The following is a 27,959-nucleotide window of genomic DNA, read 5'->3' as shown; positions in this document are numbered from 1 at the left end:
GTCACAGTAAGGAAAAATCCTCTCCCCCAAACTATTCTTCTCTCTTTATTGGATTCAGCCCACACAGGCAATTTAAAGGCTGAATAAAATCCCTAGAGCATTCACATGTTTCTTTAAGGCCAAGGACTAAACATCAGTGAGCCCATCTGGGCAGGTCCCCTGTAAGGGAGGAAAACTTCTTACAGCAACAGATGTTGCTGAAGAAGAAATAAAGGGCTGTTACACTGTGAAGAGACACAGCTCTGAGGAGTCGCAAATGAACAACAAAACACTAGAATAAATCATCACTAGTTATACCACAGGTGCCAACATTAGTAACCACTGGTTTAAGTTCTTAAGAGAGGCTACTGAGAAGTATTATTACCACTCCTCAGTAGCAGAACTCTGTCTCCCCCAACTCCCGCCCCCCCCCCCCCAATGACTGAGTCTCATAGAAAAGCACCTTTGAGAAGTATTTGAATGTAGGTGAGGAAACAGTTTGGTAGCAGCTGGGATTTCAGGAGAGGCAGTGATTTCAGGCCTTGCCAGTAGATGGCATTACAACCTTATCTCCGCAATTCAACTTTTTGAAGAGACTCTCAAAACGACTTTACACTCTAAAAATTATTGAGGACTCCAAAGAACTTTTGTTTATACATTTATCAATATTTACTATATGTGAAGTTAAAGCTAATACATTAAAAAATATAATAAAACTATTACACATTAACATGAATAGCATTTTAATGAGAAAGAACTATTTTCAAAAATAACGAAAAGTTAGAAGTGTCATTTTACATTTTTTGCAAATCGAATATCTGGCTTAAGAGAATTTAACTGGATTCTCATTTGCTTCTCCATTCAGTCTGTTTAGGTATGTTGTTTGAAATACATATCTGAAGGAAATCTGGCCTCTCATAGATAGGCAGTTGGAAAAGGGAGGTGTATTTTAATAGCCTTTTCAAATAATCGTGGTATTCTTTCTTTGATATTACATCAAAACTCAGCAAGTGGAAGTTTCTTAAAGATTAGTTGCAATGTGGAGTTTGAAACCATATCAATGAAATTTTGATACTCTGTTATGTTGAAATCCATTGGTATATCTTGGCAATTAGGATGGATCTTTTTTACACCTTTGCATGATTTTGAAATATCTTACATCAGTCATTTGGAAAATACTGGTTCACTGAGTTACACAGATCTTCCAAATGTTGACACACTTCATTGTACAACATCAAAACATCACCACTGTTAATATTACCTATATCAGAAATATCTTAAGTTTTGGGAAGCAGTCAAGCTCAAAGTAGCAGATACAAGTTTTCCCCCAAATTCTAATTTTTGCTTGAAAGCTAAAATTTTATCACTGTCAGTTGTTTTCTTTGAAGTCGCAGGTTCATTCATTTTCAAGAAAATGTACACTAAGTACCCAAGTCTGAAAAACCATAGTTTGCGACAGTAAAAATGGTTTCCTATGAAAAAGGTGATTGGGTTCGGTTTATAACTTAAATAGTCGCACAAGTGCTTTTCCTGAGACAACCATCATACTTTGTGTGCAGCACAAGTGCTTTATGCACACTTCCCATTTTGTAACAGTTTTAAAAAGATTTACTCAAGGATTTTATAAAATTATTTTACTGCTTTATTAAGGACATTCTTAAATGAAGCTGGCTTTTAAATTTATTATTATTTTATTGTGAGTATACGGTGGTGACACATACAGTGACCGTCAGTACAGTTTGGTGCCACAGGCTTGATTTTTGTAAAAGCACCAGCAGTCTTACCCAACATTGCTTTTTCACTATCAGTTCACATATCAACACAGTGAGAAAAAACTGTTTAGCATTATTATGAAAATACTTTTGACCATGCAGACCCCTGAAAAGATGCCCCCTCCGTAACCCCACCAAAAGACCACAGATGACATTTAGGGAACTGCTGCTTTATCTAACCCTGCCTTGGAACCTCTGGATGTCCAGACTCTCCTGGAACCTATGAGGCTCACTAAGCCTCCTCTTTTTATTATATTTAGGTTGACCCTAATAAAAACAACTGGCAGGCTAAATGGCTCATTTTCAGACCTGCCAATTTTGAAAGTGACTGGGAAGGGTTGGAAGCCTGGGGCCACCTTTACTTTTGTGGCTTTGGTACACTATTTAATGCTGTCATTTTTAACTCCATCTTGTTTAGATGCCTTTCTTATAAGGTCCTGCTGCTGATGACTCAGAATACATTCAGAATTTCTTCTCAGACCCACTTTTATAAGCCCAAAGAAAAGGAAACATTTTCCAAAAATGCCTCAAAAATACTTGGGGCTTTGTGATGCAGAGTATACTTTTAGATCTCTGGCATTTGTTGGTGTGAAAAGAATCAGAAGTCAAGAGACCTGAATTTAGTTTGGGGCCATACTTATTAAATTCTGGGCTAGTCATGTAACATTTGGTAGCCTGGATTTTGTCACCTGTGAGGTTGTGAGGATAAGATGAGAGATTGTATATGAAAGTTCCCTGAGTAATATTTAAGCACTGAACTGGAGTGATGACCTTCCAAAATAGAGTAGTGGGATTCTTGGTAATACCAGGAAATCAAGTGCCTAAAAGTTGAATTGAGACACAAAGAAGAGGATACCATGCTAAGGAGACGGTGGATCCAGTACGAAGGAAGGACCTAGCGGTGTAACAGAACAGAGCTAAGAGCTCAGCCTGCGAGCAGGGGGGAGGGGTGTGCCCAGCCCAGACTTCATCTGTCAGTACTATCTTCTGAGTCATGACCAAAGGCCAGCCACTTTCACATATATACTTTCATAATAGGACTTCATGTGCAAAGATGCTGGCTGCCCTAACCTATGTTAGCTGCATTATAGAGAAATCCAAGGCTTAAAAAATTGTATAGGGCCACATAGCCAGCACCTGGCAAGGCTAGGCTTCAAACCCAGGTCTGTCTTACAACTGTGCTCTTACCCATTAATTTATTGGCTTTCAAACCTTTTTGGGGGAAGTAAAACCTTTTTTCAAATAAACACTTTTACAGAAGATTCATGTATCAGAAGTAAAGCTGCCCTGGAAGAAGCAGGAGTCTTCCTACCTTGTCTTCCTCATCACCTGCCCCTCGCCCCAATCCTACCTGGCAGCACCACAGCTCCTGGTAACCTGAGTCTCTGAGGAGCCCAGTTTTGAAAACCCATGTCCTGCTTTTGATACAGTTTGTGCCCTATGTAAATTACTAATATTCTTTCTCTGTGTACATGTCTTGGGAGATAGGGGAAGGAAGACTTTATGTCTCAAGATGCTGGCCTTTGCAGCATCCTAACCTATGTTAACATCAGACACTATAAATAGATTTATGATTTACAATTAACATTGGCCTAGGCTTGTAAATTCTCTCATCAGCACTAAAGATGAAAACAGATTATTGGTTTCTAAGACTATTTATAATATAGTCTTCTGGCCAGTTCTTCATGAGGGCTGGCGACTGATAAACTACTTGTACTCAGTGCTGTCCCATGGTAGGAAACCCAAGCAGATCCCTAAGTATTCTGCAACTGCAAAGGCATGACTTGCCTTCCGAAGGACTGCTGGTGGTATCACTGTTTCCAGGACCTGCACTAGACACTAACAATATTTTCTCCCTTGAAAACTCCCGGCAGAGAACTAGATAGTTTTAGGTACTCACTAACCCTTCCCTCACGGGAGCTCTTGAATTCCTCCCTCCATACAATGGACTGATAGCTCCCCCAATCCTTAGAAAGATCTCTTTCTGCCTTCCCCCACTCACATGGGATAAATCCTCTAACAATGTCAGCAAGGCTCCCTGGCTCCACTGGTATGCTCTGTACCTCACCTAACACAGATGCATTTACTTCAAGGAGGAAAAAAAGGGCCCTACTTCTTTCAGCAACCACAATTATATACTCCCACTTCCAGTATTTCAGAACTTGGGCAAGAGCTCTCTGGATGAAGAAGGGCCTTAGTCTAAAAGTCATCAGCCCTACCTTCTTGCCTCCTGGAGAAGAGGCATCAGGGGGAGGTGTACTTGTGATGTTCAATGGGCTGGAGCCACAGCTGGAAGGCGATGACCCTCTTATCCTGTCAGAGAAAAGAGGAGTTAGTTACATTGCCTTTCCTTTTTTCAGTGGAGTGTGTGTGTTTTGTTGAGGGATGGGGGTGAGAAGGAGGATGAAGATCTAGAATAGGGATTGGCAAACTTTCTGTAAAGGGCTAGAGAGTGATTATTTTAGGCTCTGTAGGCCATATGGTCTCTGTCACAACTACTGAACTCTGCCGCTGTAGCTTGAAAGCAGCCATAGATGATATGCAAGTGAATGGATATAGCTGTGTTCCAATAAAACTTTATTTATAGGTGATAAGCTGGATTTATCCCATAGGCACCTGATCTAGAACACAGATCCTGGAGGCAAGCTTCTCACTGACAAAGCCCTTGGATTAGGGTTTGGATTTCAGGTTTGTGAATTTCAAGTAGCTGGCCAGTTTCATTTGCTCACAGAATCCAGATCTCAGAGTTGGTGGCATTCTATCTCTGATACAATGAACTAGAGTCCACAGCAAATGACTTATTCTCTACCCTACAAACACTGCTTAGCTAGCGACTACTCAGGAAATGGAGGGTGCTGGGGTGGTTTCAGCCCCACCTAGAAAGTGGCCTTGCAGTAGTCGTCATCGTCATCTTCTAAGGCAACAGGTGATGAAAAATGGGTCCAAGCCCTCCTCAGCTAGCTTATTTCTCAGCATAGTAGGTTTACAGAGGGAAAGACTTAGAGCTGTAAATCCACATAAACTCTTGTCAAGCTGAAGGACCTCAGCAAAGGAAGCCATGACCTGGCACCGCAGCTAGAGTTTAGGGAAACTTGAATGGCAGCTGCGTGACCACCAGGCTCTTAGCACCTACATGGATGACTGCAGCTTCTGGGTCTCCCAGGGACCCCTCCACTGCCCAGCAGTCTTGGCTCTTGGCCTGTACTGCCTAATTCTGTAATTTGTGAGTAAACAAGCTCTCTCTCTCTCTCTCTCCCCCAGATCATAATCTTCTGAAAGGCGGGATACAATTATATACCAGGTGTTCTTCACCCACACAGATGACTACTAATTGCTTACTGAAAAATTGTTGAATGTCTCCCACTTTTCCCTACCTACATCTATGGAACCACTGTTTCCCCAGCTTCCCTATCTTAGAATTGCCTTTTCGTAGTTACTTATTTCATTTTCAATATCTAGTCCTTAAATTACTGATTTCTCTTTTGGACACTACTATCACTGTAAGGTGGGCCTCATTCCTGGGTTGTGAAGCATGCTTACCTTCATCTCTTCCTATTCCAATCCAACTTCCACAATGCTTATTTTTTGTTTTTGTTTTTTGTTTTATGGGGGTTTTTTTTTTTGGCTGTGCCCCGCGGCATGTGGCATCTTAGTTCCCCAACCAGCGATCGAACCCACACCCCCTGTATTGGAAGCGCGGAGTCGTCACCACTGGACCGCCAGGGAAGTTCCCAACTTCCACGATGCGTATTAACACACCACTTTGGACACCTGCTCAGCATCCTACAATGCACAGGGTCTTCCAATTTTCGTCCAGTCTCAACTGTTCAACATCATTTCTTAGAATTCTTAGCAATCTCCCATCACAGCTCTGTGGTTCCTTTCTACAAAGAGGCTGCGAGGTAGATGGCCTGCTTTTTGTGTCCTGAATACACCACTCACATGCCCATTCCAGCGTGTGCCTGTCTTTTCTAGAAGGAACACCCACATTCATCACAAAACCCAGCTAAGGCCAAGTTCAAACCCGTCCTCCCTTGCTTGCTTCAGCCCATGCACTCTCCCTTTTTTCTTTTATCATAAAGGAAATAGGCTTCGCAAAGATCGTAAGACCTTTGCGTTCAAGGACTGTTTTATACTGTCCTTGGATGGTCTCGAGCAAGGCACGGGGTACGCCGGGACTGATCAGCACCAGACTATCAGTGCACACTGCACCCACACCTCCTTCCTGGGGTAGATTCAAACAGCCACATCTGTCATTCCTGAAGGGCTGGAACAGGGCTGTGCTCTTCTGGAACCCCACTGGGATAAGAGCCCCCCTGTGGCCGATTAGAAAACAAGGCCGGCCTCCAATTCTCCTGAGAGAATCAAGCCAGTGGCAGCAGGGATCCTATGATTATGTTCCATTAAGTTTGTACGCCTAAGGACCTGGTTACCACCCTCTCCATCGCCCAAATTCAAATGGACTTATAATTACTGCTTCCCTCTCAATGACTGTTCTTAAAGACTTAGATTTAATTAACAATTTTTGAACACTCACTACATGTCAGTTCTTGGAACTTTCCTGAGTTCTCTCACAATCCTAGGGCAATTTCGGGGAGATAGATATTGCCTCCCTTTTATGGCTTAAGTCAACAGAGTCCAAGAAGTTAAATGAATGTCCTAAGCAGAGGCCTAGGACTCAACCCAGATAAACTGCTTCAGAGCTTCTCTTTCATATGGAAAAGAAGTTCCGCCCAAGGGAGCTTCTATCACTAGCTGATTTGCTTGGTCTCTATTACTAATTGTAGGCAACTTTTTGACTGGAAGAAGCTAATGTTTCATTAAGGCCCAGATCATGGCAGTTCTCAGCTCTGCTCCTGCAGTCCTGTAATGTTAGTGTTCATCTATCCACTGGGAAGCTCCTTGGGTCATATACAAAGTAATAAGAAAGTTGAGCCTCCCAGAGTTCCATTTAGCTCTGGCCTGTTTGGGTTTAGCTTCTTTATTTAAAGGCAGGATTTCTCAGTCTCAACACTACTGACAGTTTGGACTGAAAAATTCTTCCTTAGGGGCCGGGGCTTGGGAGGGCTGTCCCGTGACTGTAGAATGTTTAGCAAGCAGCATCCCTGATCTCTATCCGCTGGATGTTTAGCAACAACCTCCCACTCAGTTGTGACAACCAAAAATGTCTCCAGACATCAACAAAACATCCCTTGGGGGGCAAAGTGCCATGGGGTTGAGAACACTGGTTTAAGGGAACTAGGTGTTACTTGCCTGTGGATTTCCATGATTTCCTCAGCAATCATTCGACCTATTTTTCCTGCCCCAGCCCTGGTTCCCCCTGGAATCCCTGGAACAGTGGGGTGGGTCCTCTTTGGGCCACCTACAACAGAGGAATCTGAGAGTGGGAAAGGGGAAAGCCGAGGGAGAAATGCTACTGTGTGTTAAATTAAATCCGCTTCATCCCATGATCCACTTGAAGTTCAAGCTTAGGGTTGTGCCCTGAGGGACATGAGAGCCACAGCTTGTCAGGAAAAGGCATTCCGGCAGGGAAAAGCTCAAGTTTCCTTCCAGGATCAGAGATGTTGATATTAAAGCTTCTAATTCCTCATGCACTCAACATACGCTGGCCGAAAGCCACTGGGCTGCACACCAGAGTCACAGAGATAAGTCGGCATCCCTGCCCTCAAGGAGCTCACAGTCTAATAGGGAGACACACAAGATAAACAATAGCTGGAACAAACTGCGGTAAGTTCGACAGGTCAGCAAGAGGCGCCCAACTCATGCAGGGCCAGGTGCAACCTCCTGGAAGAAATTAACTCTGAGCTGAGTCTTGAGAGAGGAGCATAAAGTAGGTTGGCAGAGAGGTAAGGAGGGGAAAGCATTCCAGGCACACCGACCAGTGTATGCAAGAGCACTGAGGCAGGACACAACTTGGGACACTACACCAAGAAACTCATTACAAATGATGATGGGGGAGTGACAGATGAAACTGAGAGGCAGGTACCAGTCAGCCCATGAAGGGCCTTGGATGCCACACTAACAGATTTGGACAGTCCCCCCCCACAGGGGACAAGGAGCACCAAAGCGCTTGACACAGAAAACACAAGTTCACCGTGTGGAGAATGAACTGCAGTGGAGGATGCGGGCGCAGAGGAGGGCAGGGAGACTAGAGTTGGGAAGTTATCTGCAGTAAGCCAAGCAACAGATGGGGAGGGTGAGGTAGCAACAGTGGGGCTCGAGAGGTTTAAAGACAGAAGGGACAGGAGTGTGTGTTTTGATATAATGGGAGAGGTAGGAGTCACGGTTTCTGGCTTAACCGACCAGACTGGGGGTGAGGGTGTGTGCAGAGAACCGATCTGGATGTGCTGAGTTATAGGTGCCTGTGGGACTCCAGGTGGCTTCGCCCAGGAGGCCGCTGGAAAGGCATATCTGGAGCTCAGGAGTGAAACCGGATGTAGGATTCACCGATGCAGAGGCAGGGGCTGAAGCCATGCAAGCAGAGGCCTGAGGAAGGAGGAGTCAGGTGCGGAGAGCAGCGGCCAAGGCCGAGCCGGGGGAGGGCCCCGCGGGAACAGCACACCCCGGCGCTGACAGACACCCTCTCCCACCACGGGATCCCAGCGGCCATCACCGAGAGCGCTTCGCATCGCAGCCACCGGCAGCCCAGCGGGAGGAGAGCACAGGCAGCAGGAGCTGCCATGTCAAGGCTTCCAGGGTCCAGGCAGCCTCAGCAAAGGCACAGACAAGTTCCCAGCATTCCAGGCTCAACAGAGAAAGCAGGATGACAGCGTCCTTAGTGATCATCCCCACGAGGCCTCCCTTGTTCCACAGAAGATGGTGGCCGGGGACCCCAAATACCGGGGGCTCGGGGATGGTGGCCACAAGCAGCTTCTCAGGGGCAAGCCCGGGCGCCCCGGCGGCACATAGTTACCTTCTCCAGAGGGCAGCGTGCCGTCCATGCTGCGGGGGGATGCTGTGGGCTGAGGGAAGCTCGGGTCCCCACCTTCCAGGACGTTGGCTCTGTGAACATCCCAGCAACAAGGAAACGTGAGTCAGGCCTGCTCAGAACCGTGCACCTTTCACCTTGGCCAAGGTGTCCGGTGTCCACTCTGGACCTGGACAGGCCACAAAATGAAGTGTCTGAGCGGCTCATAGGTCTCCTCACTGTCTGAGGACACGATGGACGGCACCCCGGCCCCTGGCCTCCTTGCCTGCCTGGCCTTCCCAGCGCAGGTGGGGCGCGGTCCAGCGGAGGTGGCGACTGAAGCAGCCCACTGGCGGCCCCAGCCCCTCGATCGGCTCCGCCTACAGGTGGGGGGTTTGGACCTCATGGGGAAGGAGATGTAGGGAGCAGGCCAAAGAGGAGGGCCTCCCCTTCCCTGCTCACCCAGCAGGTGGCAGCCTTTGAGGGGGCGTCCCAGCTGCCGGGGCTCAGGCCGCCAGCCTGGTGGGCGCAGATCCTCGGCCCTGCTCAGCCGAAGCCAGTATGGGCTGGTGAGCCTTTCAGAGATGACCAAGCCTTCCCTCCATAGTGATACCAGTGGATGCCAGGCCTGCGGAACTCAAAGGCTGACTGCTTTGCCGGGTAGGAAACGCTGCTGTCTCCTGCAGCAACTCCACCAGCCGGGGCCTCAGAGGTATGAGTGCTGAAGCTCATCCCTCGTTAACCCCCTTTTGGCTTCTGCCAGTCCCGAGGCTTCACAGGATATCAGCAAGACGGCAGTAAAGGATGCAATACTGGCTGTCACCTGTACCCCCTTTTCCCAGGCAAGGGGCCCAAGGCATTTCCCTGTGAAGCAAGGGAGCTTCTGACATACGAAAAACACTTACAAAACAACGGTGTTGGTGGAGACAATGTATTCTACTTCCTTGGTCCAAGGGTTCATGAAACTGAACCACCGACTCCGTAGTGTGATGAAAGAACCATCTTTGATTTTAAACTTATAGCAATTAGTTGTAATCTTTTCTCTTGTCTGTAAAACTGAAAATACAAAGAGACCATGAGCATTATTGTTTCCTCAGACAAATGCATTGAACTAACCAAATCCTAAGAGCGCTCAGGCTCCAAGGCCATCCCTCTTTAATCAGCCACGGAGCTGGCACTTCAGACAGTAGGTTGTTTCTGAGGGTCTGACTCTGAGCCTTCCAATTCGGTTGTGAACCTGTCACTGTTCTTCAGAGTGTATGAAATGAAGGCTCTGGGAATAACTGACTGCATTCTAGACATCTAACTGGAATCAGCTATGAAGTAAACACCACACAACGAGAAGGCACTGTCCAAAGGGCCCATGTTATTTCCCCATCACAAAGCCTGAAGGCAGTACAGCATTTTTAGGACGTCTGGATTCAGAGAGGTCACTCACCTATGGAAACCTCATTCTTTCATGTAACAAACACGTAATGAGCATCTTTCATGTGCCAGGCACTGGAGGTAAAAGAGGAGACAGGATGTGACTCCTGCCCTCAGGAGAGGCAGAGGAGATCAGAGTCTTGAGGGATGAATACAAGTTTGCCAAGGGGAGGGAGGGAAGAACCCAGCACTGCCCGAGGAGTGGCAGGGCCTGGTAGGGCAGGGAATGGAGAGATGGTCAGTGTGGCTGGAGCACAAGGCCTCTGCAGGCAGAGATGGGGGCGGGGGTAAAGCTGGGGAGGTGGGTCAGGGCCAGAAGGCGGAGGGTCTTTTGAACGCCTGTCAAGGGTGATTGGGCTTGAGTCTAAAGGCAGGAGGTTTTAAGCACGGATGTGACATTATCAGGCTCGATCTATCAGAGCATAAATGGGATAGTGATGGAAGCTGGACTGGGGACAGAAGCGAGTGGGAGCCCTGTTAGGAGTCCATCACAACTATCAGGTGGGTACATGGGCTGAACCAGGGTCTTGGCAGTGGAGGTGGCAGAAAGGGGCCTCTTTGGAAATGCATGCCTGAGGTGAATGAACAGTTCTGATGGAGGAAAAAGTAAAGGAGGGAGTCGATGTTGGTTTCCATCTCAGGAGGCTACATATTTGGCCATGCCATTAATCAAGAGGGAAACGTAGGAGGCGATGCAGGGTTTTGCGGAAAAGAATTAGATCCGTTTGGGCCATACGAAATCTTTATAGGGTCCAGATAAATCCTCTGAACAAGAGATGCCTTCCGGAAATTGCCCTGGCCCAAGTATAGGAATCTGCGAGGCAGTGGGGTGGGGGTTATCTGTAAGGGGCTGGATGGGGCTGCAGTAGCCTCCCCTCCTCACAGATGTCTTGGCCTGAAGACTCCTGGGCTGGGTGACTCCCACGTCACAGAGGCAAACTTCTCTGCGAGGTTACGTGGACTAGTCTAGAAGCAGGGGGGCACTTTAAACTTAAGACCTGTCGTACAGCCCAGCTTACCTTGCCTATGACATTCTGCGAGATGTCCTATGTCATCTTGGTGAAAATATTCATAACATGAGGTGCCTAGAAGTTCTTGTGGTAAATATGCCAAAATAGCTGTTGCCCTAAAAGGGAATTTTTTTTAAAAAAAAGAAAAAGCCATTCAGACGATTAACAGCATGTCTGCACCGGCTGAATCCCGCTACAGCCAGTGAAAACAAGGTCAAAGCTGGGTGGGTTCAGAGGGCTTATTACATGGGTTTTGCTTTTTGGTTTTTTTCTCATGAAACTGACTTTAATCAGGGCTATAAAAACAGAGGGAAAGAAAGCAAAGAATCCTTTCAAAGGGGCTGTTAGCACAAGATATCAAACTTTAGGAAGTTTAAAAGTAGTAACTGTATTAGATAAAAATGTGGTAGAACTCTAAACTCCAGGGCAAAGCTTCTCCAATTTACTGGCTGCTTTTTACCAGGATGACCAAACACCAGAAGCTCCAGCAGCGGGGCCCACAAGGACCTTGAGAGGTGGCTGCCTCCTTTTCCAGTATTTAGTGACTATATCCAATAGCCAGAAAAATTACTACCCTGTGAATACTCTTAAGGAGGCAGCAGAGAACAGTGGAAATTTGGGGACATCTGGGTTCTTAGCCCAGGTCCACTGCCAATGAGTTGTGAATTCTGGAGAAGGCCAGGCTTCAGGCCGAGCCTCAGTTCAACCACCATAAAAAATGAGACTGGACTAGATCAGTGTTGTCCAGCAGAACTTTCTGCGAAGATAGAAATGTTCTTCTACCTATGTGAGAATAGACTCTAAAAAGGAGTAGATATATGTATATGTATAACTGATTCACTTTGCTGTACTGCAGAAACTAACACAACATTGTAGATCAACCATACTCCAATAAAAATTAATTAAAAAAAAAAGAAATGTTCTGCATGGGTACCATTAGCCACATGCGGCTGCTCAGTACTTGAAACGTAGCTAGTGAGCCTGAGGAATTGAATTTTTAATTTAATTTAATTTAAATTGATTAAATTAAAATTAAATTGCCGTATGGGGTTACTATAGCAGATGACTGACTGTACTGACAGCTCAGGACTAGATAATCTTTTCCAAGTCCCACATGCCAGAATTTCAATCACAGTAATTAATGGTCCTGGAACCTCCCATGGATTCAGATAGCATACTGTGCCTACTATTTCTCTTTCAGCCATGGACATCAAACCACCCCCACTTCACTGTCTCTACATGCCAAAGAATGACATGAAGAAAAACCTCTGTATTTATGATGATAACCCACTGGGTCTCATTTTTCAGCAGATACACCCATCACTTCCTTCTCTCTATCCCTAAGAAAGACAGCCGATGGCCCAGTCTTCTCTGCTTTACTCAGGGTTGAAAATCCTCTACCACCATTGTTCAAGGGTAATGTGCAGACTCTTACCTCTGGTCTACAAAAACAAACTTCCCATCTATTGCATGCCGAGAGACATATTCCATAGATTTCACCCTGATTTCCCCGTTCGCCGGTTGTGGAACCATGTGAGAGTGCAGTCGTCCGATGGCGACAAGGCAGCTGAGATTACACCCCTCGTTGTCTGGTTCGTTGTCTTCGTCCAGCCCCATTTTTGTGGGCGGCCAACTTTTCAAATAGCCTGTGCTGTGGATTGTGCAGAAGCTTTTTCGATCTGCTAGAAAGCAAAGTCCATGGTCAATGTCAGTGTGGCTTTGGGGCCTGGAGGCACAGGCAGCCTAGTCGGGGGATGTAGGTAGGGAGTCAAAATATAAAAACCAAAGCCTTACTGTCCAGAAGTTAGCATCTAGTGAGAGAGAAGACAGAAAAAACAGGTATCATCCAGTGTCATATACGCTTTGTAGAGCTGGTTACAGCAAAAGGGCATCACATGCACCAAGGAAGCAGTAGCTAAATCTCCCTGGGGAGATGAAGGCCGCCCCGAAGAACTATGAAGGAGGTGGATCAAGAAGGATGAGCGCTGGGTAAGGGACCAGAATCTGTAAAGGTTTGAGAACATACAAAGGCACAAAGAGGTATCCTGTACAGGAAACAGCAAAGAGCTCCGTGTGGCTGAAGGGAAAAGGGAGGCGTTGGGGGTAGAGTTGGAAGGGCAGGTTGGGAGCAATATCGTCGGAGCCTTGGATTATTTGCTCACAACTGTGTTAACCTTTTTCAGATAGGAAATGGAGAGCTCCCGAAGGTATTTAAGTGGGGAAACAGCAAAATCACATCGTGATTTGGATGTTCTAGGAGCAGAGTGACGGGTGTACTGGAAGACATGCAAGAGATGCTGAGGACTGTACCATGGCAGTGCCGTGAAGATGAGGCAGGGAAGGACACAGGAGAAATTTCTGAGCTTGAACTGTTGGGATTTGGTATGAGTATCAAAATATTTGGTATGAAAAAAGAAAATAAAGATGACTCCAACTTTTTCAGATTGAGTGGTTAGCTGGTATTATACAATTCATTGACTCAGAGTAGAGAATACAGAGTAAGTTTTAGAGGAGAGGGAGAGAAGATTTCAATTTGGGACACATTAAGTGTGGAGCACCTGTGGATTCCAACAGTAAACACATCCTTATGGAATAGTTTACCAAGCATTGGGTCTGTGCTAGTTACTGGAAACAGTGGAAAACAAATCAGACCTGCCTTTGTGGAATTCAGTCTAATGGGGGAGAGATATTTTAAACAAATAATCACACAAATAACTACATAACTGCAACTGTAAGCAAGTGTTAGAAAGAAACCCTGCAGGGTGCTACAAGCAGACATAAGGCAGCTTGAGGGAGGGAGGGAGTGACAGACATTGAGGTCCACTCTAACGGACGAGCTTGAGTGAGTCAGGGAGGGGAGCTGGTGGCGAGAGAGGGGCATTCCCGTCAGAGGTGACAGAGCGTACAGAGACTTTGGGTAGAAAGGGTTTGGAGGCATCGAAAGGAGGTCAGCAAGTCTCAAACGTACGGAGTAGTGTCAGGGGCGGGGGTTTGCAAAGTCACATGAAGGACTTTAAACTTTTCTTCAAGAGCAACGGGAACCACTGAAGGGTTTGAGACAGGAGACTGATACGAAGATTTGCTCTTTTTTTTTTCCTTCTATTTTTTTGGCCACGCCGCGTGGCCTGCGGGATCTTAATTCCCCAACCAGGGATCGAACCTGCACCCCCTGCAATGGAAGCATGGCGTCTTAACCACTGGACAGCCAGAGAAGTCCCAAGATTTGCTTTTAGAAAGGTCACTCTGGCCATGTGAGGGGCTGGAAAGCGTGAGGAGCTTCACCAGACCTGTGAGATCCAGGGCAGCCTCCATCTAGTGACAGTAACAGTAAACATGGAGACGGATCAACACACTTCAGGTAACTTCTGCAGGGGCAATTCATGGCAGCAAGACTTTGTGACTGACTAGATCAGGAGGGAGGGACAGGGCGTGAGGGTGCCCCCAGGCTCCTAGCACGCACAACTTGATGGACAGTAGCGCCATTTACCTTCGAGCGGAAGCTCAGGTGGCTACTTCTACAATATCACGTTTGAGATGCCCTTGAGATGTCCAAGCAGGTAGATTAAATAAGCAGTTAATTTACAAATCTGGAGTTCAAAAGAGAAGTGCAGGCTAGACATATGAACCTGGAAGTCAGTGGCCTATAAATGTCATTGAAAGCTAAGGGGGCGGATGACATTACCTATGGATGAGTATAAATCTACTCTTAAGAGAAGAAGGCCGGGGACAGAAGAGGAGGAAGCAACAAAAGGAACCCGGAAGAAAGCCCGGACTGGGAGAGGACAGGAAGAAGAAACACTTCACAATGGAAGAAAAATGCAAAGTGTCCACTGCACTTAGCCACCTGCAGGCACTGGTGAACTTAGAATAATTCTGGTGGGCTCGTGGGTGCTGGGGAAGCAGGGGGCTGTGACTTAGAGTATTCTTTCCCAACCACAGGAAAACAAACAGGACTTAAACAGAGGAAGCCTTCCCACAGATCTCTGTCATCGTGACACCATCAGGGCTTTCCAGCTCCCCCCTGCTCCCCAGCCGCCCCCATTGAAGAGGGGCTAGTGAGGTCCTGGCTGCAATCCTGGGACCTGCTGCTCTGGGCCCACCCGCTGCTGAGCGCTCCACCTGTGATAGGATTTAAAGAACTGTTAAGTGGTTACCTTTTTTCTTTGAGCAGGTGGAGGGGAAATCCTTGTCTTCAATCTTTACGGAAGGCCTGTTACACTTCATCCTACAGAAGAAAGAACGCCGTGCTCCAGAACATAATCGAGATGGCCCAGGGGTTATATCTGTTTTAACTGGAAGTCCAGCTGCAAATCAATACACAAAATGTGATAAACTGAGGGTAGTGTTGTCTGTCAGGAGGGGGAGTGTGCCCTTGAAGAAAGTCTTTTCTTTCCTGCCTCACTGTTCTGTAACAATGACGTGACAATAACCCTTCTCCTCAGTCTAGGCCTTAACAGATGCTATATGGACAGGGGCGCTGTCAACCCGGAATGCTTACAGATCACGAAGAACGCAGCGACCGATGAATGGACTAGGTGCTCCAGGGAATAAAGAAATACACACAGGGCTCCCGTCCAGCAGGAGTGGACGGCTGAGAAGGGGAAATGGAAGTTCACCAGGAAAAGACTAATGGTAACACAGCGTGACGTATGAGTGATCAGTGCCAAGTAAATGGCAGAAAAAATCGGTGTTTCCCAGAGGCGGAAGCACGTGGCCGGGACTTGGAGAATGGGCAAGACCTGGATACTGGAATGGAAAGGAGGCAGCAGGACTGCCTTAAGTTCTCAACCCTGGCTGGACGCCAGAACCCGCGGATGCTTCATCATCCTGCAGATTCTGGGACCCCATTCTAGATCTGTGCTTCCCAGTGCGGTAGCCACTGGCTACACGCAGCTATTGAGAACTTGAAATTGGAGGTGTGCTGTGTGTGAATAAAAATAGGATTTCAAAGACTTAGTACCAAAAAAAAATGTAAAAGACTTCATTTTGGATTTAGTGTTAAATAAAATACAGTATTAAAGATAATTCTGCATTTATTTTCACTTTTTTAAACGTAGCTACCAGAAAATTTTAAATCATATAAATTTCACATATAAATTGGCTCATATCTGTGGTCTGAATTATGGTTCTGGACCAACTGAATTAGGGTCTCTGGAGAAAAAGCATGACTGTGATCCTGATAGAAACATGGGCTACTTGTCGGTGCAGAAGCCGGGGCTGCAGATCACGTCTGGGGGGAACAAGTGCCCACTGCCCACCGCAGGAGCAGCCATCACAGGAATGGCTACTGCCGGGGGCTCCTCCTGGGTCTCCCTGTTCTCACCTACCTCCCGCACTGCTGCCTCAGTGATCCTCCCCGAATGCCAATCCGAGCCTGCCCTGCCTGGTTCACAGCCCTTCACTGTGTCCCCACAGATGAAAAGGTCTTCGTGGTCCAGCCCTCTCCCTCCCCTGCATGTTCTGTTCCAGTGGCACCGGCAGCCCACAGCACCGCACGTCTGCACCCGTCCACAAATCATTTCCTCTGCTCCTTTCCTCCCTTCATCATTTGGCAAACATTAATTCATCTTTTCAAACCCACCTGGATCTGTCACCTGCTCCGTGATGCCTGTACCCACGCCCACGTGAGAATTAATCATCGTTCTCTATGCCTGGTACTACATCTATGGCTGCACCTATTATGAATGGTGCTGTCTCCCTGTCTCCCTGACTACATGGTAAGAGCTTTAGAGGCAAGGACCAGAAAGCATTCATCTTTCTCTTCTGAGGTCACTAAAAAAATTGCAGGACCAGACTATAAAGGGCAACAGATACCAGGGACTGCATTGTACTTACAGGAAGAAGAGGAGTGCCTTAGTGAAAAGGATGATTTAAAGGAGATTCCTCTGGTGGTTATTTCCTTCCAGAGATTACAATGGAGAGCTTGGAAGCAAGAAACTAGTTAGGCTATGATGGCACTGGGCCAAGGTGAATACCACGTTGTGCTTACTCTGTGCTGGAAACTATGTACTCCGTTATTAGCATATTAAATCCTCACAACAACTCGATGAAATAGGTAACATTTTGCAGATAAGGAAGCTGAGGCACAGAGAGGTTAAGTAACTTGCTCAAGATCACACAGCTAGTAAAGGGTGGAGCCAAGATGCGAGCCCTGCATTTGACTCCAGAGTCCGTGCTCTTAACTGCTGGAGTGCACAGCACCCCCATGGGGCTGAAGGAGAAGAGAGCTTCTGTGGCCTCACACAGGAGGCAGGGAGCGGGTGCAGGAGCAGGAAGCTGGGGGAGAACGCGAGTGGTGGCTCCACTGCTGCAAGAAGGAAGCAGGGAGGAGGGCGGCAGGGCGGGGCGGGGCATCTAATGAGGAACCATTTTGGTCAAAGAAGCGTCATATTTACACTTGAAGTTTTCTTACTTTCATCTTATGAGGCTGCATGAGTGCAACTCAGATAAATAGAGGTGATTTTTTCAGGGGGAACAAATCAAACTGATGTGAACCCTTTTAACTCAGGAACATACAACTTGGAATTTCTAGATTCTGAAAAAAAAAATGACTAAAAATCAGAAAGAATCAAATGAAAGTAGCTGTTTTTCCTCTCACGAGTTTGGACATTGAATTTTTTTCTTCTTTATGTAAAACAAAAGAGAAACAAACACAAAGTAACATAAACAATCCCACTTAGCCAAAGACAGCACCTGGGACCCAGATAAAGGGCAGAGAGGTAGGAACCCAGAGGCTGAGGTCCGCACACACTGTTCAGCCCGGCGCTCAGCCGTCTGGGCAGGCAGCTGAGGAAGCAGCGGCGGATCCCAAACTCACTTTTTGCATCTATGAGCCGCTCCCGGGGTGCAGTGTCAGAGGAGGAGAGCTGCTCCTTGACTTTGGCGATATCTTTAGGATGCAGGTAGTCAAATAAACTCTGACCAATCAGATCATTCTGTGGGAATGTATCATCAAAAAGGACAAGTCAACGGCATGTGGAACATAAATTAACCAACAAGGGCTTGGCCTTTACTCTGTATTTTTAAGCACGAGAATTTCAAATATTTCATGTGTTAACATGTACACACGTCCAGTCACTTTGCCTAGATATAGACACAATGAATGAGGCACCGGGAGTGTGGTTTTGATAAGACACGGAGGAAAAAGGGCTCAATCACATACATAAATAGTTCTTGCTCCTCTAAGGCAAAAGTCTTTCAGTATGTATTCCTTTTCATTTATTTCTGAGGCCCACAGATTCCCTTCTAAGACCTCAGAGGGAGGAATGTAGGGTGTGGGCTCTGACTCTAGCTCCATTAAACCTCTGTTCTTAAACAAGTTGTGTCATACTATTCGCCTCACTAGCCTAATTGTTAGCAGAGATAAAAATAACTTCTTCCATAGCTTTGCTCTAAGACTAAAAAGAGCAAAACACCTTGGAAACATTAAATTTACATTCATTCTAATTTATATAAATGTTATTTTGATTCTGCTTTACTAAGTTTCCATGCAAATACCAGCATGTGAATGAGTGAATGAATGAAAAAAACGAGTAAAAACTCTAGGGACAAAATAGGTGAAAAGCTCTGTTCTACAAGCATTTATAAATGGTTATCTTATATGATCCTACAAATGGTCAGATTGTATGGATTATTACAATCATTTTTTAGAGGACGCTGAGGTTCAATAGAGCTAATAAGTGACATATCATTGTAAACACAGTATGGGTGGATTCCCATTTTCCTTATTCCCTGGTATTGTATTGTCTGCCTACCTGTCTTCCTTGTCAGACAGCCCCTTGCGCCCCTACCCCTACACTGTGGGCTATTTATCTTGCAGCAGTGAGAAAGTTACAATGCTGATAAGGTCGAACTTCCCAGTGGGGGAAGCACATTAAAGGAAGTTTTCTAAGTTTATATTCATTTCTGTGTAAAGAATTTTCTGGACGAAGGAGGGGGTGGGGGAATATATAAGCGTTTCACATGTCACTTGTCCACCATAATCATTCTGAGAAGTGGGGTGACCTTTCTGGCTGCTGTGAGGCTGCCCGCCACCAGCAGGAGCAGTACCTGGCTGTAGTTGAGGATCTTGAAGACAGACTCTGACACAAAGAGGATCTTCCCTCGGTCACATCCTACGACAAACAAAAATCCATCTGCTGCCTAATCAGGAGAAATGGATAATCAATTTATCATACTTTAGGAAACATGATTTATAGTCACTCTGATAGCAAATAAGGGCTGTTTTCTAAGTATCCAAAGCACAGGACTGCAGTCATTGACAGTTTCACAGTTATCCTGAGAACAGGATGTTCAGAACAAATGCCTTCCGAGAATAGTAAGATTCTCTCCAAGGCAGATATATACACATGTATTATCTAATGATTACAGAGGAAAGTCCCATTAGAGTAAGCTCTGTTTCAAAGCAGAACTCAGCTTAAGAATTTTCCTTTGATTGCATGAAGGTCCAGAGAAATCCATTTCATTGCTCTAAGTATAACGATGCTGTAATATCATAGAATCTGAGAGTGGAAGGAAACTTTAGGATCAGAAACCCACTGGTCCAAGATCGCAGCCTCCATCTGTCCTCAACTCGAACACCTCCATTTCCACGGGGCTCTGGGGAACAGTGGTTCTCAACATTTGAAGTGGGGTTTGCTTTTGGTTTTTTATGCTGATGGTCTGGAATGGGGCTAGATCACCGGTATGATTATTACCCCCTCCCCATCCCACCCTTACCCCCACCCCAAAGTGATTCTCACGTACACAGGCTCGAGAAGTACTGCTCTCAAGTATTATCCCTTGACCCAGGGCTGGGCTGTTTGTATCCTAAATGATACAAGAAAAGAAAAGCAAAAATTTCCCCTGACTTTCTTTTCACCTCTTCTTCACTTTAAATACAGGTAAAAATCCAAAGGGCCAGTAAAGATAGGTGTGGAGACAGGACAGTATTTGTTGGATAGACTGAAGCAGGTAAATACCAAAGCTACGGTACCTGAGAGCTTAGGATGTTTTGTGTATGTGTGACTGAATCCTATCCACAACTTTCCAGGCGGGCAACCACCCAACTCCCGTTGGGGCCTTGCCGGTGCCGGGGAGGGTGCTGCGCTCTCCACCATGCACTTGCTCTATATTCAGCTACCACGGTCTAAATCACAGTGCGTCATTATCTTGTGTTATTTGCTGGGCCGCAGTCTGTCCTTCGGAAGAATCTAGAGAACCTACTCCCTTTTCCACAAAAGGGCCTTCGGGATGCAGTTTAATTCAAAGAACTAGGAAATGAATTCATGTGCCAGAAGGTAACAGAATGGTACATGCACTTGTGCTGGGATAAAAGAAGTGCGTAAAAGGGGAACAGATTCACTATTGCTGTGAGAGGGCTTGGCAGGCTGTCCTGCCAGAAGGAAGCTGGGGATGATCCTTTCCTAAGTTAGGTCTCTGAGCTGGCCAAGGGGCAAGGGATGACAGTGAGGGGGAAGCGACTTCCCAAGCACCATCTGCTGGGAGCCTCATTCTGTCAAAAAAGAGGGTATTAATAACTTCCTCACTTGCCTTGCAGACAATCTTATATCTAACGAGAGAAGTGAGTATTTTGAGGCTTTTCATTAACGAAGTGATGTGGCACAAAAGGTGCCTGGGAAGAAGGTGCCCGTGACATCCTGGAAGAAATGCTGGGCAGAGTCAGGCCCAAACTGGTGACACGAGTGCAGTGGATTTCAACACATGCAGGGGAGGGAGGGGAGGTTCCAGAGGCTGGTGAATACGGTCAGCGCAGGGGAGGCACAAAACATTCCGACACCGCTTTACTCGGGCAGATAAACACCAGCAGGTGAAGGAGCCGGGGCTGAGGGGACAGCCAGAGAGCAGAGGGGTGAGAACACGAGCGCCACGGGGCCCAGGAAGACCAGGGCAGGCTCGCCCTCAGGGAGGACGGTGTTAAGTTAACGAATGACACGGAGCCCAAGCAGCCGCCCCGTTTTCAAAACTCGGGACATACAGGATTCAGACACTATAAACTGATCAGGTTCACTGCTCCTTGACACGCCGGTTATTAAAGATATTTTGAAAGCACTTAGTAAAGAATGCTATTAGTCAGATTTGCACTGGTAAGGAAAAGTGGATGCTGCCAAACTGTTCAAACATCATCTGAGTGGACCCTGCCATCTGTTAAAGCAAATTCCCAAGAACTGGGCACCTGGAAGCGGCAAGGAATCAGACAGTACTTCACAGCCACTGAGATGGGCCAGAGATGTGAGAAAAGTTCCATCAGGGAAGACAAATCACCACTGACGTTGTCTGAGAGAGAAGAGCAGAAAAGGCAAGCCCAAGATAAAGTACTTAGCTTGGATAGCATTAAAACCCTTATTCCAGACCCTGATAAGTGTGGGCATCTAATAGGAAATCATTCAGAAAAGCACCAACAAGACAATTATTAAGCACTTGTCATCACAAAAAGAGTTGGTTTTATACATATACACACATATATATTTTTTTCTTTAAAAACACCAAATTTGGACTTCCCTCATGGTGCAGTGGTCAAGAATCTGCCAATGCAGGGGACACGGGTTTGAGCCCTGCTCTGGGAAGATCCCACATGCCACGGAGTAACTAGGTCCGTGCACCATAACTACCGAGCCTGCGCTCTAGAGCTCGTGAGCCACAGCTGCTGAGCCCGTGTGCCACAACTGCTGAAGCCCCCGTGCCTAGAGCCCACGTTCCACAACAAGAGAAGCCACCACAATGAGAAGCCCGCACACCGCAACGAAGAGTAGCCCCCGCTCGCCGCAACTAAAGAAAGCCCACGCCCAACAACGAAGACCCAACACAATCAAAAAAATAAAATAAAATAAAATAAAAATTTAAAAAGTACCAAATTATCAGTATGGCAATTAGGACCAGCTACATAATCTGTAGGGCCCAGTACAAAATGAAAATGCAGGGACCCTTGTTCTCAAATACAGTTTTCAAGGTGGCGACAGCAGAGCATTAAACCAAGTGCCAGGCCCTGTGTGACTGCGTAGGTTGCATGCCCGTGAAGCCGGCCCTAGTGGTCTCTCTGGAGATGCTGCAGATATAGTTTACATCTTAACTCCAGCAAGTCCTCCCTGAGAACAAGGATATCTTTATGAAAAGGATGGAGAGGTGAGGGCAGAGTTGGGTCTTCCGAGCGTACCTTGAGAGGTAACCAAATGACCATTGCCAACTTTTTGAGAAGCCTTGGTCCCACCCTACAGTGTTTATCAGTGATTGGATGTTTGTAGGACAGGGCCATGCATAACCAGTAAGTACTAAAATGTTTGCTGAATTAGTTAATGAATGAAAATGGAAGACAGAAGACATACCTATCCAAGCTACAAGTCACATGAAGCTCTGAAGGATCGCTAATGATAAGCTGGAATATGGAACTATCCAATAAATAGATATTTATTGGATAGACAAAAGAGAAGTTCAAAAAAACTGCACCTACGCACGATGGAAAGAACCTGGCCTAACAATAATTCACGTACAAGAGAGCCGGGGATGGCCACTATTACAGCTACCGCGGATGTGGCACTAATAAGATGGCTTCTACCGCAAGGGAGGCTACCAGGTGATCCAACCCCAGGCCAACCAGGCCACAGCTGGAGTTCCATACTGGGTTGTGGCAGCCACTCCTGGAGGGAAATCTAGCAGACGGATGCGGTTCTGGAAAGTATGTGTGGCAACCGCTGCTCCCGACCCCCTTCTCTCGTGCCTGCGTCTACGATACTTGTTCTGCAACATGCCTTGCAGCTATGGGGACCAGGTGACATCTTCTGGATAAGCTGAAGTCCACTATTGTGCTTCCAGGAAGGTGCATCCTTTCTTGATACAAAAGACAGCTGGCCTGGAGCCTCCCTTGCCCTTTTCCTGGCTGATGAGCTACTGAGAGCGGGCACAGGCCGTCTCACGCCAATAAGGCAACAAGCTGCGTGCCAGCTCAGCAGGGTTGTGTGAGAGGACAGAAAGAGCCTGGTTCCTGCTGACCTCACTGAACCTCTATACACGCCCCTCACAGCCTACCCCAGGACTGGCTATGCTGGAGAAACAAAGCCCTGTTTATTCATCGCGTCTTCTGTTCCTTGCAGTTAATACAGCATGTCACGAGGGGATGGACAGAGTCTATTGGAATGAGCAGGCAGGCCAGGCTTACAGAGGGCCTGAAGCCAGCGTGAGCTGAAAATGGGTAGCGAAGATGCAAACATCCAGTTGGACTAGCCTCTGTGCCGGGGCTTTGCAAACTTCTGCTCAGAGAAGCGAGGTCAGCCCTGGCTGTGGCGAGATGGGGCAGGCATCTTTGCCTTAAGTTAGGCTTCTCTGTTTCTCTTTTCACAGTTTGCAAGAGGACATGTTTCTGAATTCGGTGTCTCTCCCTTCAATTTCCAAGTGAATCTCGCTCTACCCAGAGCAGAGCTGATTCCGCACAGAAGCCAGGTTCCCGCAGTGCCACCTCAGCTGCCTCTCTGCAGAGTCTGGCAGGAGAAAGTGAGCACTGCAGTCAAGCAGGGGAAAGCATCGCCTCCTCCACTTATTTTCCTCCTCGGGCCATGGTGTCTTCGGAAGCTGGTTGTTTTGATGGAATTTTGGTATAAAGATTTAGGTGGCTGTTTTTGTGCTAGTGGTTAAGTGATGAGAGAAATTCTCAGTTGCTCTCACTTTCAGTCCCTTTCTAAAACCTTCCTATTCAGGAAGGGGATTCTTCATTACCGCCTATTTTAACAAAATCCTGCTTTCCTGATTTAAAGTCCCAGTAGCGTAGACCTTCAATTTTTGCTTGAGCAAGGGTAGAAGAGGAGGGTCTCAGGAAAGAGATGTGAAGCCTGTTCAAACAGTAAGAACAAGGTGGAGACCCCAAAAGAGGAAGTGAGCCTAAGCAAGTTCAGTGTTGAGACATCAAATTCCCACACGCTGGTACTTAACTCTGAAATTTGTAAAAATAAATGTTGTGTAAAACAGTCCCATAATAGCAACATACCCTGAGAATAAGGTGTTTCAATTCATCATCTGATAGAAAAGTCGGTTTGTAGTTTGCTTCTGTGTATGGATTGGTGGCACCTTACAGGGGAAAAAAGAGAAAGCGTTGGAACACTGTATTTTCAGATGTCTCATTCCATTCGACTGCCTCAGACCTTCCAGATGCGGCCTACTCCTTACCCACTTGGGTTCTAAATTTTGTCTTCTTTTTCCTTAACGGAGACAGGGCTAGATCTGACTTTGGACAGGAGCCTCTAATGCCAAAGAGAATTCCACCGAAAAGCAAACACTGTTGCCCACAGGAGACTTAGCAAGCTTGCTTTTGTCACTATAGTGAAAATCAGGAGCTGACACAAGTTAAAAAACTGCTTCTAAGAGAGAAGGCAGCTCTAGAAGCAAACTGGTAGAGACTCCTGGGAGGTTCCCTCCTCCCAAGATCTATATTAAATGGGTTGTCTAGCAGTTGCTCAAATCTCCACTCTAAATGTTCTTGGGAAATCATCCAGACTGCCAGGCCCGGAGTAAACACCCTGTAGAAGACATTTACTGAGAGCTCCTCTTCATCAGGGTTGAATTAAATGAGCTTGGCAACCCGGAGAAATGCATTTCTTCAGTAAGTGCAACTCGAGCTCCCAGGACTGAAAGGCACAAGACTTATGTTTAAAAGGCTGTCAATCTGGCATCTTTCAGGAGAATAACTTAGAGAAAAATGCCAGCAGGAAATAACTTGGAATCTGCAGAATGGTTAGTAAAAGAGTGAAGAAGTAAAATGAAACGATCCATAACAATTCCAAGTACCACCGGGAAGGAGGGAAACAGAACATGTCCTGACTTTCACATCAACCAACAAGGCACATATTACTGACCCACGTCCCTGCTTTTCAGGGTAACTTGAGCTCTGCCACTCTTTTCCTTCCAACGTAACAGAAATTAGTTATAATGATTTAATCTCTATCTTCACTAATATGAATTTTAAAATGCCATTCTCCAGGCAAAGGATACAACATTTATATTTTTGAATAATGATCAAAAGTCAGACAAAACCAGCTACTTCTTATTTCCGGTGGCTTTGTAGAAATATAAAAGACGTAATTTTTTTACCACACAGGTCAGAGATCTGAGTGAGCGCCCACTTTCCAATTTCCTCAAATAGTCCAAGACTAGCTGTGGAAAATTCCAGGAACCGCATTCACTAAAATGCCTGATACAGTTCGGATTTCTCCTGTGGTGTGGATAAGTCACTTCCACGTTTCTGCCTCTGTTTTCTCACCCTCCCCGCACTCAGAAAAGAAGGAAAACACTGCTTCCCTCAGAAAGAGTTGATCTGGTTTGGGAAAATTCCAGGAAGATGAAAATATCATCAGTGTTCATTCCTGACAATAAAACGCAGCAAGTCCCACCAACCAGTGACTCACTCTTCAAAAGGAACCATGATGAATTTTCCTCTTCAAAACTGAAGCTGACTTTCCTGTGTCACTAAGGGCACCTACATTTCTGATGTATATCATTGTATGGGTGGGGTCCAGGCACCACTTATGCACAAGCTGGGACTTCAGCAGTGTCCTCTCTGATATGTATGTGCATATACACATGCACAGGACATAGCCTCCACCCTCTGGAGATGTAGGACAGCAAAATTGCATCTTGATACACACAGAAGCTCAATAATCGTTTCATTTGGCAGCAGGTCTACTGCTGAAAATGACAGGCCTATTACTCAAGGCTACACATTTGCAAGTAATAAACACCTGTCCCTAAGGGGACTCGGGAACATTCTAGGTAAGGGTGGTAACATTTGTGAGCAAGGGCATAAAGGACAATAAAGCCGGGATCTCACCTCGTAATGTTTTCATGTGCTGAACAGCCATCCTCAGCACAGTAAGTTTATCTAATTTCCTGGACATCGCGTTGCACGTTGGTACCAAAGAAGCCAGTTCATCAATAAAACTGTTCATTTTATCCCGACGCCTCTTTTCAATCTGGCTGTGAGCTTCCCTGAACAACAATATGAAAAATGATTTCTGTAAAACGTAACAGAGCATCAAGGAAACAATGAAAATAAATTATAGCTGTTTTCAATATTCATCTGTCAAGGCAAATTTAGAATCTGCAGAATGTTTCAAACTAGGCTTTCCTACTGAAGTCACCAAAAAACGTGGGCTCACTGCCAGGTCAGTGTTAGGTTTTTTTATGCTCACCTCATCCTTAGAATTGAGAAATATTACAAAAACTGTCTTTTCAGAGTAAACTGAGCTGTTAATTTCTCATTTCTTTTCCTCTCAGCCCCGATAAAGTTGGATTTTAAGACGGGGGTGAAGGAAAGAAGGGAGGTGGAGGATTCAAAGGGCAAAACATCCAGAACAGACATCTGTGGGGGCGCCGCGCTGAGCTGTCTCTGAGGTTTGCGGGGAGCCTGCTGTGTGGCCCGTCGGAAGCCGACTGATTGAGACACCAGGTAACTAACGCTGCCATCCTTGGATCGGCCGTGACCCCACCTAGACGCAGCACTTGCTACATCTGTCCCCAAGAGTTTCCACTGAGGAATGTCACACGCCTTCCTCCCTGGAGTTGCTGCCCGCCGAGTCAGCGTGACACTTCCATGGGCACACACTCCCTCCCTGACTGGTTTGCACCTGTCATTTGTGACTGTCCCCTTAAAGAGGTGTGTCAACAGTGGAAACGTAGTTTGCTGCCACTGCCACAGCAACAGAACCGTGGGATCTCTCGCCAAAGCTGGTCCATGAGGGAAAAGCCAGACGTGTCGGGTCAAATTCTGCAGCCCCTGGTTCTGTGTCACAATACAGACTCAAATGGCCCTGGGGCTACTGGCAGGAGAGCTCAGGATCCGCATGGAAAGGAGTAGCAGGCATGGGTGGAAGCAGGAAGGACAGAGTTAGAGAATCTCCTTGAGGGAGCAGGGCACCCCCAGGTCTGGCCTTCAACTGCACCTTGCAGAGCAATAAGGGCACTTTCAGAGGCTTGGGACAGCCCGGGGAACTGAGTCACTGAGCCAGGTCTCCCCGAAGGGCCCTGAGTCAGGAAGGAGTAACCTGCTGAAGACGGAGAAAACCTTTAGCCTTGATTTATCTTCTGCTCCCTCCAAAGTCCCCTTCAGGATAATTGTGCTTAGACAGCAAAGAGTGAAGGCAGCTCAGCCTGGAGGGATGGAGGGAGGGGCAGAAGGCCACAACAAGCCCGGGCTCCCCATCCCCTTCCTCCTTCCCTAAGGACGTGACAGTGTCGAAGACCATCTGACAGACAAGGACCAGATATGCAGAGCCTCCTTGGCTACACACCAAGCAACCAAACCAGGACAGTTCATAGACAGAATGAGGGTCCAAGCTCACCTTGCATTTTTGATCCTTCCTTGGTGCTCTGTGTATTCTAACCTGGAAAAAAAAAAAGAAGAAACACAATGCCCTGGAGATTGACAGCAGAGTTACACATCTGTTTTCTTCCCTGCCTTATCCCTGTCATCTCTACACGACACACAAGAGCTTTGGTTGTTGGCCACACTGGGGGTGGGGGGAGGGAGACAAGTTCAAGCCCATAGGCTCAAGGCCTCCTTGCTTATCCCTAATCAAGGACATGGATGGAACCTGCACCAAGTAACAGAATGTTTAATTATGCAAAGAAAATGGCTCTAAGGATGCTGAAGTCCAAATGACTAGATTCATGGTACCTTCCATGAGGGTCATCTTTGTCTGTGTCCATGCTTTCTCTGAGAAAACAAAAGAGAATGTGACCGTTAAGACATACAAAATAGCTTCTTATCATAATACAGAAGGCCTCATTTATCCAGAAACCAAGCAATTAGAAAGCTCAAATAGTCATAGTATTGACTCTCGATGTATAAAAGTAAAACAAACAAAACCAACTTGAACCTACTATAAA

At 46.4% G+C, this 27,959-nt stretch overlaps 1 protein-coding gene across 10 annotated transcripts in view; it reads right to left on the bottom strand.

The window, feature by feature from the left end:
- BMAL1 (basic helix-loop-helix ARNT like 1) overlaps nucleotides 1–27,959 on the bottom strand; it is a 106,571-nt gene that overhangs the window by 1,670 nt on the left and 76,942 nt on the right. For 7 of the 10 annotated variants that reach the window (XM_061203046.1, XM_061203044.1, XM_061203037.1 and 4 more), the window contains 13 exons: nucleotides 27,748–27,786; nucleotides 27,413–27,454; nucleotides 25,903–26,060; nucleotides 24,067–24,146; nucleotides 19,143–19,235; nucleotides 17,911–18,028; nucleotides 15,248–15,397; nucleotides 12,529–12,775; nucleotides 11,103–11,209; nucleotides 9,564–9,714; nucleotides 8,665–8,753; nucleotides 7,005–7,113; nucleotides 3,971–4,064 (listed from right to left, as the gene is read on the bottom strand). In XM_061203046.1, coding sequence (XP_061059029.1) covers nucleotides 3,971–4,064; nucleotides 7,005–7,113; nucleotides 8,665–8,753; nucleotides 9,564–9,714; nucleotides 11,103–11,209; nucleotides 12,529–12,775; nucleotides 15,248–15,397; nucleotides 17,911–18,028; nucleotides 19,143–19,235; nucleotides 24,067–24,146; nucleotides 25,903–26,060; nucleotides 27,413–27,454; nucleotides 27,748–27,786 — 1,477 coding nt within the window. Of the gene's footprint in view, nucleotides 1–3,970; nucleotides 4,065–7,004; nucleotides 7,114–8,664; nucleotides 8,754–9,563; nucleotides 9,715–11,102; nucleotides 11,210–12,528; nucleotides 12,776–15,247; nucleotides 15,398–17,910; nucleotides 18,029–19,142; nucleotides 19,236–19,838; nucleotides 19,874–24,066; nucleotides 24,147–25,902; nucleotides 26,061–27,412; nucleotides 27,455–27,747; nucleotides 27,787–27,959 lie in introns of those variants that run through there. The other 3 variants (XM_061203041.1, XM_061203043.1, XM_061203042.1) reach the window with 3 other exon arrangements.

The sequence above is a fragment of the Eubalaena glacialis genome, chromosome 10 (genome assembly GCF_028564815.1).
Source record: "Eubalaena glacialis isolate mEubGla1 chromosome 10, mEubGla1.1.hap2.+ XY, whole genome shotgun sequence".
Taxonomy (NCBI): Eukaryota; Metazoa; Chordata; class Mammalia; order Artiodactyla; family Balaenidae; genus Eubalaena; species Eubalaena glacialis.
The sequence above is the reverse complement of the archived record's forward strand: the minus strand, read 5'-3'. Positions and strand labels throughout refer to the sequence as shown.